Source organism: Aplysia californica, unplaced genomic scaffold, assembly GCF_000002075.1.
Source record: "Aplysia californica isolate F4 #8 unplaced genomic scaffold, AplCal3.0 scaffold00489, whole genome shotgun sequence".
Taxonomy (NCBI): Eukaryota; Metazoa; Mollusca; class Gastropoda; order Aplysiida; family Aplysiidae; genus Aplysia; species Aplysia californica.
The window spans coordinates 352382-363523 of NW_004797759.1; the positions used below are offsets into that span (position 1 = coordinate 352382).

An 11142-nucleotide genomic window follows, 5' to 3' on the forward strand; every position below is an offset into this window, starting at 1 on the left:
ATCAAAGGTGGCTAGGCTGAAACTTCACTTAGTCTGTCTTTATGAACATCTCCTAAAAATTAGGTGATTAGATTGTTTACAGGTTTTCTAGATTCAGATTAAAAAATGTTGCTTGGCATGACAATTCATGTCTTCTCTGTGTCTGGCGTTTTAAACCTTTTCTCTCTTCATCTTGCTGTCCAGTAAACCCATGTTGGTAGCCAGATGCAGGCTGTTCAGGGGTGACTGATAGATGATATTGTCTTATAGAAAACAATATTTCTCTTAGCATCGAAAGAAATCTTTGAATCCGGTTTCTTAAATTTGTATGGTAGTCTGGGGAAATTTTAAAAAGTCTTCAGAGTTGCCAATTTTATGATGTAATAGTAGTCAAAGTTGTCTTTAAAAAAATCTAATTAAACCAGGAAAATTGTGAGAAAATTAAGCAACAATAAGCCTGTATTTTGTCTTTACTCTTTGAATAAGGGGTGGTGACTGCTCATCCAAGAAAAACAAGTTGTTTTTGTTGAAGGGAAAGGTGCAACTTCAACTCTCTCTCTCAAGGACCTAAGTTATGTTTAGATGAATACCTCTGCTTGTTTTAATTAAAATTTTAAAAATCTTGAATACCTTGCATACAGTTTGCTTCAAGGCTGTGAGCTGAGCTTTAAAGGGATTTCAGGATATAACTCTTGAATACCGATATACAATATGTATGTTTCATTTTTTTTTTTTTAAATGAAGGGGTAGGGAGGGGGGGTGGGGGGAGGGGAGAGGAGGGGTTGTCCTCGAAGAGAACTTTATGGCACCGATATTGAGTGGCTTGCCGGAGATAATGAGTTATAATATAGGACAGGCAAAATTTTTATGGACTTAAGATTAACATTTTTTTTCTTTTATATGGAAATTCAATATAACAGTTGATATAATGGGTGTACTTTGATGGCTGAAATATTCTTTTTAACAAAACTGTTGGTTAATGGTTGTACTATTAACTGATATTGTGCTCTTTTTTTTGTCTCTGACAGATTATCTTTGAAGGAGTAGTAGGCAGTAGAGGTCAAGGGGTCATCGCTGTTGATGATATTTCTGTGACAAACTCAAGATGCCAGAGGCCACGTAAGTTTTTTATTTTTATATTTATAATTTAAGTTGTTAAGCTCTAAATGTAGAACTAGGATAATTTTTTATTTTTTAAATTAAAAAAATAAATAAATATTATAACAAAATAATAATAACAAAAATAATAATAATCATGACAATAAAAACAAAACAAACAAAAAATAATATTCATAATCATGATACTAATGATAATAATAATAATATAAAATAATAATAACTATAATTTTAACAAATGGGAATGATAATAAAGATAATAATAGTGGGTCGTTGGTGGGTGCTCATGTGTTTTGCTCCGTCTTTCCTATCAAACATCTATCGTCCTTTTCTCCCCTTGTTCTTTTTTATGTTCGTTACTTTCTTGTAACACTTTTAATCTTCTGGCGCTCAAATGACCTTATGCAGTTGCGAGCGCTGTAAAACCTCTACTAAAGCTAAAAGCTAATAATAGCCTCTATATAAAGCACATATCTATGCTTTACAGCGTGCTCTATGTACGCAACAATTATTATTACCCCAGCAGACCCTAGAAGACTCAGTTAATATTCTCAGCTTCCTAGGAAGAATAGAGTGCAACTTGCAGATTGCTCGCGCTTAAACACTAACAAATTGACAAGGATCTTTTGCTGTCTATAGCTAGATACCCATTCCCACTTGAGTGAAGTGAGCAAAATTTGTGTAAATTGCCTTTCCCGAGGACACAACAATAGGATCCTGATGTTGTTTGTCGACTTGTTTTTTGGAGTGGTCTAAAACTATTGCCAATGTAGTTCTTCTAGTGCTAAAAAAAATGTATTCTTCAGGACACGGATAGGCAGTTATTGCAACATTTTCAGCTATGAATTAAATATTCATGTAGTTAATTACGCATAAGCAATGGTTTTTTTTTTTTTGCCTGCTGCCTGCTGAACTTTTTCAAGAAACCAGTTACAGTTACAGTATAAAATCCATTTGTTTGTTTTTAGTCATTATCTGTACTCTGAATTCTCTATCCATATGGTTTATACTATCACAATCATCATTGCCTTTCTCACCCTGGATCCAGATATTGGCCACAAACAAACACTTTCCACCTTTCCCTTCCTGAGACTAGCCTCTTGATGTTATTCCATTTTCCCACTTTTCCGTACTTCAATTTTTGTAACTCTTCTCCAGGTTCCACGTGGTCTTCCTCCAAATCTTTTACCCTCTGGGTTCCAATCCAACACTTTCGTTATTATACAGCTGCCTGACTTCCTGAGAATATGTCCAATCCATTGCCACTGCCTTTCTTCCCGCATATGGTCTATACTATAGGCCTATTTTATAATAAATTACTTTATTTACTTTTCCGATCCAGTGGCCATTTGGGTTCTAGCCCTTTGGTCTGTCGATATGGCAAAGAATTTACAGGTTTTAATCAGCTGTGCTTTGTCGCTGTATAGAGTATCTCCGATGTCTGGGGAGGCAGGTAGGTAGGTGCTACGCAGGTCGCAAAGTGCAGGGCACTTAAAGAGGTGGTGTGGTACTGTTTTATCCTGGCAGTCGCACAACAGGCAGTTGGGTGGAGTATCCTTGGGAATCCTATTAAGGTAGGAATTTAGTGGGATGTGTTGCGTTCGCAGGCGAAAGATCGTGACTTGTTTTCTTCTACTCAGGGAATTTAGTTCATCATTTGAGTTGGGGGTTGTCCTGTGTATTTGATAATAAATTGTTTGCTGCCAATGTCCTGAACTATGCGTGTTCTTAAAAGAAGTCTTTGTTTGAACTTTTAGCTCTTTTTTGCACCTCGCTTAAATTCTGAAATAATTTTTCATTTCTTCAGCTGCATGCAATTTTGAAATGAAGACAATATGCAGCTGGTCAAACCTGAACAGCGACAACTTTGACTGGACAGTCAATCAAGGTCCAACTAGTTCTACTGGGACTGGGCCATCAGTAGACCATACCAAGGGCACCGTTAATGGTGAGTTGGATTTCACCGAAGCGCATACTTCTCTTCTCGTCCTTCTCATCTTTGTCATCACTGTCATCACTGACCTCATCATTCTCGTCCTTGTCCTCATACTTGTCCTCATACTTGTCCTCATTTTTCTTCTTCTTCTTCTTCTTCTTCTTCTTCTTCTTCTTCTTCTTCTTCTTCTTCTTCTTCTTCTTCTTCTTCTTCTTCTTCTTCTACTCGTTCTCGTTCTCGTTCTCGTTCTTGTTCTCGTTCTCGTTCTCCTCCTCCTCCTTCTCCTCCTGTGTCCCTTTGTGTTATAATGCCTGATACAACAATGTCAAAATATTTCTCAAAGATATGAACAAGGTTTCATTTTTGTTGTAACTTATTCTAAATTTTTTACATCTCATCGAAGTTATTACTCTTTAAAGAAAGGATAGTAATTAGACATATTCTATGCTCTAAAGTTACTGTTTGTGGTGCGGGGTCCATCGTCGAAGCTTACTCATTATAACATGTATTTGGAACCCTTAGGAAAAGACATGTGTTGACTGGTTATGCAAGTAGAGGCAGAAATAAATGTGTCTTGGAGTGGTTGAATTAAGAGCTCATCAATTTTTGGGCGTGAAAAGATATTGCTATCATCTCAACTAAAACAAGTGTCTCTCTTTTTATGTTTTACTTCACCTCTCTTGGACGGGATCTTTTTCTGATTGTGTAAAAAAAAACATTTTCATGATGAAAATGGTTGCGTTTGATCTGTTAATACATCATAAAATTTCAGGTTCATACATTTACACTGAGGCAAGCAACCAAGGCTCTGGTGACAAGGCATACCTCCTGAGTACTACTTTGCCAGCAACAGGGGTCAGCACCTACTGCTTTAAGTAAGTTTGCATTTATTGTATGTTTGTTATTGTAGAAAAACATGTTCCTTATTCTTTAATTTGCTTGGTTTTTACAACCTTGCGACAATTGTTTTTCATAGATTTATTGAGCTGTCTTTGGGTTCATACCTTTTGGGCTAACATCCATTCAACATTTATAAAATAAATGGTTTTGCAATACTTTGCCTGTGTAGTTCCATTATTATCTTTCAATAGCAACGAAGATAGTCAAATTTCCCTTTTTCTATGGTTGCCTTCATGGTTCTATGTTTGTGTGTACAGTTTTATATTTTGTTTGTGCGGTCTATGTTTGTGTGTACAGTTCTATGTTTGTATGATCTATGTTTGTTGGTACAGTTTTATGTTTGTTTGTCTGATCTATGTTTGTCTGTACAGTTCTATGTTTGTTTGTCTGATCTATGTTTGTGTGTACAGTTCTATGTTTGTTTGTGTAGTGTGTGTTTGTGTGTACAGTTCTATGTTTGTTTGTGCGGTCTATGTTTATGTGTATAGTTCTATGTTTGTTTGTGTAGTGTGTGTTTGTGTGTACAGTTCTATGTTTGTTTGTGTGGTCTATGTTTGTGTGTACAGTTCTATGTTTGTTTGTGTAGTCTGTGTTTGTCTGTACAGTTCTATGTTTGTTTGTGCGGTCTATGTTTGTGTGTACAGTTCTATGTTTGCTTGTATGATCTATGTTTGTGTGTACAGTTCTATGTTTGTTTGTGCGTTCTGTGTTTGTCTGTACAGTTCTATGTTTGTATAGGCTTAAGTTTGAGAACATGAGTTTCTTTGCGGTGGATATATCAGATTGGTAATTGTAAATGACTTCTCTCAGATTCTGGTTTAGCATGAAGGGCACTAGCATCGGCAGCCTGCAGGTGAACTACGTCGTTGGAGGAAAACTTCCAGGAAGAACACTGTGGAAGTTGGGGCAAAATTTACCCAGTACTGACTGGAATGTTGGTTTTATACCCATAACATCTTCTGATGAGTTCAAGGTAAGGAAACGTAATAAAGTGTCTCTGAAGTCTTGGACACAGAGACAAAACATATGCGAGGCATCACGGTGAAATCAGGTGCTCATCAAAATGATGAAATTGAAGAAACCTTTTACGACTGGTTCAGCAATTTTTATCGAATTTTGTTTTTTGTCTCATCATCTTTTATCTTCTTTTAAAATCACTTGTTTGTGTTGATTTTTCTTAAAAAACATTGATCAAAAGCACAAAAATGTAAATTTTTCAGTGTCCAAGGACTCTCAAGCTTTGGAAGTCACCAATCTTTGGGGGCTATTTTCTACCTTATTTTACTTCTGACCCCTACCTCCTTCAATTGCAAACATCTCAACTTTTATATGGGTTAAATGTTTTTTTTACATTAAAAGATAGACAAATGAACAAGCTTTAAGATTATACCAATAACTCCACATGCCAAAAGATTGAGGAGCACCTGCTTCCATTGTATTTTGACACATATTTTCATGAGGTACACGTAAAATGTTCAACAGCATTTTTATTCAATTGAAACATTTACAAACAACATTTTCGATATGATTTCCACCATTTACGCATTTTGATACTTTTGCTTTCTCGTCTCTTTTACTGACTCGTCTCAGAATGTCTCACACTAAACAATTCAGGCTAATATTTGGCTTTCGCGTCTTTCATTGTTTGTTTAAAACCCTCTAGTGTATTTGAAATGGCATTCTCTCAAAATTTTGTCGAATGACTATTTTTTGTTGCATGTTTTACAACCTCTGGATTGTTTTACGAATGTCCTTGCAATTTAGAGAAACAAGTGAAAAAAAACAACTTGAAATTTGAAAAAGAGGATTGCTTTGATAAAGGAAAAATACCATACTTTTTTGTTTGTCTTTAAAGCTTCTCTTTATTGGAACCATGGGAGGAAGCTACCAAAGTGATATTGCCATTGATGATATCAACTATTACCGAAGCACATGCTCTCTACTGCCTCCAAGTGCAGATCCTAATGGAGGTAGCACTACGCCGGTCTCAACACCGGCACCAACTGCTCCTATTTCAACATTCACTTCATGTAAGCATACTTTTGTGTTGTAGTTATTGTTGTTGTTGTTGTTGTTGTTGTTGTTGTTGTTGTTGTTGTTGTTGTTGTTATTGCCCTTCTTCTTCTTCTTCCTCTTCCTCTTCCTCTTCTTTTTCTTCCTCTTCTTCTTTTTCTTCTTCTTCTCCTTCTCCTCCTCCTCCTCCTCCTCCTCCTCCTCCTCCTTCTTTCACTTGTGAGTTCTTAGGGGTAGTTAACAGTAGGCTCTTCTAATGATAATCTCTATGACAATTTTTATTCATCTCTCAGGGAAAAATTTGTTTTGGTCATTCGCAATGGCAGTGGTAGTGGTTGTTATAAAGGTCAGTTGCACTTATGCCTCTCTCTCTCTGGTCTCTACTTTCCCCCTTCCCCTCTTTCTCTCTGTTCTCTCTACCCCCTTCTTCTCTCTCTCCCTTTCTCTCTCTCTCTCTCTCTTTCTCTCTCTCTCTCTTTCTCTCTCTCTCTCTCTCTCTCTCTCTCTCTCTCTCTCTCTCTCTCTCTCTCCCCCCTCCCCCCTCTCTCCCCCCTCTCTCCCCCCCTCTCTCCCCCCCTCTCTCTTTCTCTCTCTCTGTTTCATTTGTAGCCCTGTGTGTTCAGTAACCTCACTGCTGTTGGTACGAATGGATTTCAATATTTGTTTGTTCTTGCTTTCTTTGAAGTAGGTTGATTACAGCAAGTCCTAATTGAAATTCTAGTGTCAGTGTGGTTGGCTATTGTCACTAAGTGTAATTTCCTCAATTTTCAGAACATTTGTCTTGTACGAACAATCAAAATTATTTTTGTCTCAACCAATTGTTCTTGATGCCTTTTTGATGAACTTGTTTATTTTTATGATGCGCTGTTACCCCAAATTGCTACCCTGGCTAGATATACCAAAATTGATCAGAGTTTCTTTTGTGGAGGCGTAGAATATTTGAAGGATGGGTGGATTCAGATTGAAGGACCTTAGTTTCCTCAGAAAATACAGCTTCTGATTTACCTTTTTAATGATATTGTTCACTTGATTTTGCAAGGTCAATTTGTTGTCGATTGTAGGACAAAGGTATAATATGTAGTCTCGTCTCAGCACAAAAGAAAAAGAATCCTTGTCAGATCATGCAAACCCAATAACAAGAGTTTTTTTTCCTCTCTCCCTCCCCACCCCTCTTGGCGTGAACAGCTGCCACCTCTTTTGATTGTGACTTTGAAACAAGCAAGTGTGCGTGGCAGAACTACCCTGCGAGCACTACCGATGGATGGCTGTGGGGTCAAACGGCCGGTGCAGTCAAGAGCACCATCCCCGTTGCGCGCACCGATCACACAAAAAATTCTGGTGGTAAGTTCATCCAAATCATGTCATCATCATCATTGTAATATTGTTTGGTTTGTGGGTACAGCAGATATAGAGAGAGTGAAGAAACGCTCGTCTGAAAAGGCTCTTTGTTTTATTCTCGTCTTCTAGTACACTGTAACCGAAAAGTGACTACTAAGTAGAAGAAAGGTACTGTCTAAATCCCGATACGTTACCTAACAGTTATTACAGAAGAGTTATGTAATGTACATTATTCCACAATAATCATTACTAACTACCTTTCTCATCCTGCGTCAGGGTATAGCGTCAGGGTATAGCGTCAGGGTATAGCGCCATGAGCAAACACTTTCTATCTTTCCTTATCCTGGGATAGTCTGTTGATATTATTCCTTGTCTTTCTGTACACCTTTCTCTGTGACTACTCTTTTCAAGGTTTCCATGCGGCCTTCAAATTGTGTAATAATAAGATACTTCTCCTTTGCTCTGTTTGATGTGTTTTGTTTCTGTTTTGCTGTTTTTTGTTGTTTTTTTAAAACAGAAAACTTGAACCAGTTTCTTTTGTTGTGTCTACATTATAGGACATAAGACTAATGGCTAACAAATGTGAGTCAGTGGGTGGCTGGTGGGTGCTGTGGTGTGGCTTGCTCCTTCTTTCCTCTCAAACATCAGTTGTCCTTATCTCTCCTCATTCTTTTTTATGTTTGTTACTCTCTTGTAACACCTCTAATCTCTGGTATTTATATGACTTTACTGTGTTGTTAAAAGTAAAGTTGTTCCTGCATCCGATCTGGACATTGGGGATTGCCTTGTTAATGAGACAACTTCCTGTGCCTTCAGCATAATATTGTGGTAGGGTGGCCAGTTCCTTTCCTCGCCGCCTTTACTTCTCCACTCGAAGTCAGGTACCCATTACTGCTGGGTGGGCAGGAGGGGGCGAAAAAAATCAGTGTCCAAACCGAGGCTCAAACCCGGACTTTCTGCTTCGGAGATGAGCGCACTAACGCTCTGTCACCGCACCCAAACTGTGTTCTAAGTGTTGTAAAATTTTTACTAAAACAAAAAAAATGTAAGTCATTTTTTTAACTTTATCTCTCTTTTGCTATGCCCATAATGATTTTGTTTCACATGTGCTGGGTACTAAAAGAAACTTATTGATCTGTTCAAAGAAAATTTAAGATGGATGTCAACTCCCTTTCAAGTTACGGTATTTCTTTTCTGTGGTATGATAAGTAAAGCTAAAGAAATTTTTTTCTAGAGTTGTTGCCAAAAAATGACAGTTACTTGCTGATAATTTTAATGACTTATGATCTCAAACCTGTCTTTTTCTCATGTGATTTTTTTTCAGCTGGACATTATATCTATTACTCATTCAAGTCTGCTGCAAACAATAAACAACTGATTAGTCCTGTCATGAATTTGAAAGGAGCCCTCTGTCTTCGGTAAGCTGATGCTGTTTTCCGTTGTCTTTTGCTAGAAGGTCCTTAAGGATAACTGAAAGAGCTTGAATTTGTGTCTAAGTTTACTGGGATAATAATAAGTAAAAATGTTCATGATGGAGAGCTGTAATTTAACCTCTGCTGAATTTCATTTGTAGAGAAGCTTTAAAATCTACATTGACCAGAAAAATAAAGGTTCCCATTTCACAACTGGAAATTACAACTGTATTTGCAGCAAAACTGTCAGAAAAGAGAATGCTTCATAATCTTGATCGTACTCTCCTTCTCCACCTGCTCTTTCTTCTTATCCTCCAGAAAGTGGCATTTTCATTTTTTGTCAAAGTGACACAAGTTGAACAGGGAACAATGAACTCTGCAAACATAAAGTCTCTGATGTATGTTGAGAAGGAGTACAGTTTTATATTTTTATGTGACAAGGAAAAGGTCACTGTGCTCTGGTTATGTGTTATGGTGTCTCATATTTACTTATTTCTTCATGTATTATGCAGTTTCTTTTACATTCCTTTTTTTCAGTTTTTTTTTTGTTCCTTCTCTTTTTTCCAATGGCTGGCCATACTCTCTTATCAATGCTCTCCATGTGATTTTTCTCCTATTCTTTTTTTCTAGTTGCTCCACCCCCTTCGATATCTTCCTCCTCCTCCTCCTCCTCCTCCTCCTCCTCCTCCTCCTCCTCCTTGCTGGTATTGTTATTGCATTTCTCTAAATTTTCTAATTTGGAATGTATTAGCTATCAAACTGACAAAGAAAATTTTGAAAAAATAAGACGATAACAATTTAAATGATATTATTCTGTTTCTTAATTTTTGTTCCTTTTTAAAATCAATGTTTTCCTCTTTTTCCTTCAAATGTACAGGTTTTGGTATATGACAAGTTACAACTTCAGAGATCTGAATGTTTATGTCAAGCAAAGCAGTAACCTAGGATCACCACAATTAATGATAAGTAGTTCCAGTGGCGGAAAATGGATCCAGGAATCTGTGAACATCAATGGAACAGGGTCATATCAGGTGAAAATAATATGGAGTTTATTCTTCTCCTCCTGGTTCGTTAAAGAATGTTGATACTTTTTTTTTGGTATCTGTCTAGTGAGAAAGTACAGGCTTAAACATAAGTTAAGGACCACCTTGACAGACAGCCCTGATTTTTAAAGTTACGAAAAAAAGACGCAAGGAATGTTTTACATTTTTTTGCTCTGAAAGTGTTAATGGGTTAACAATGCGTACTGCAATGTCTTCTAAAGGGCCAAAACTGCTACGTGCAGCACAGAAATCCTCGGGGGGGAATTTTAGCCAAATTTGCAAGTGGTCCTTAACTTATGTTGAAGTCTGTAGAACATCAATGTTACCAGCTGTCTGTCAAGGAAGTTCATGTGCTATAAGTTCAGTGATAAAATGAATGCCTACCTATTTCTGTTGCTAACTGAATGTACAAGATAAAATAATGAATGCCTATCTATTTTTGTTGCATACTGAATTTACAAAATTGTTATAGCCTGAAGCAAAACAATAAATATCTAATTTAATTAAAGGGAACATCTTTCTCTTTGCCCCCCCCCCTCTCTCTCTCTCTCTCTTTCTCTCTCTCTCTTTCTCTCTCTCTCTCTCTGTCTCTCTCTCTGTCTCTCTTTCTCTCCCTCCCCCCCCCTACTCTTCTTTCATCCTCCACCTCTCACCCTTTCCAAATCTTCTTCTCATCATAATGGCATTTGTTCTAAGTTTCAATTTGAATAAAACAACTACTTTATATCGGCCATTTAGTGCATTTTGTTTAATCAAAAACACCCTGCTCCGCCCTTTTTTTCTTCAAAATTGAGACAAAGCATGAGTAAAATAAATAAGATAAATTGCATTTTTATTGATCATAGAAGGGCAATTTGGTTTACAATGGCACATACATACATACGTACATAAATACATAATTATAAATTTACATAAAAAGTAAAGTTATTCCCGTGTCCGATCCGGGCATTGGGGATTGCCTTGTTAGTGAGACAACTGCCTGGGCCTCGGCATATTGTGGTAGGATGGCCAGTTCTAAAAATACATACGTACATAAATACATACACAAATACATACACAAATACATACATAAATGCACAATATTACACCAATACAGAACAATTTCACAACCATGCCATTGCCGTTCGCCACTGTGCAGCACCCTGTTTTTTTTAGCTAGGGCTATCGTGTCTTGCTCAAGGACACACCCCAGTGACCACCCACTTAAACTCTGTGTCACAGACACTTGCTCAACATTTCTGGAGTCTGAACTCACTGCTCACTTAGCCACTGGAGCCCCCGATGGGTAGTTTCCATGACGGTTGGGGGCAAACATTCATCATCTATGCTAATTTCAGCTTAAATGCAGAATTAGGACAACATGTGTCACGAAGAAAATAGCTCTCAATAACACTCCTCTCCCCCC

At 37.4% G+C, this 11142-nt stretch overlaps 1 protein-coding gene across 1 annotated transcript in view; it reads left to right on the plus strand.

Annotated features, from left to right (window-relative positions):
* Nucleotides 1–11142, plus strand: part of LOC101845641 (MAM and LDL-receptor class A domain-containing protein 1) — a 108782-nt gene that overhangs the window by 23514 nt on the left and 74126 nt on the right. Inside the window, exons 14-21 of the mRNA XM_035971722.1 lie at nt 1008–1098; nt 2903–3043; nt 3804–3906; nt 4742–4904; nt 5787–5961; nt 7130–7285; nt 8607–8700; nt 9572–9630. Of these exons, the coding sequence (XP_035827615.1) occupies nt 1008–1098; nt 2903–3043; nt 3804–3906; nt 4742–4904; nt 5787–5961; nt 7130–7285; nt 8607–8700; nt 9572–9630 (982 nt within the window). The remainder of the gene's footprint in view (nt 1–1007; nt 1099–2902; nt 3044–3803; nt 3907–4741; nt 4905–5786; nt 5962–7129; nt 7286–8606; nt 8701–9571; nt 9631–11142) is intronic.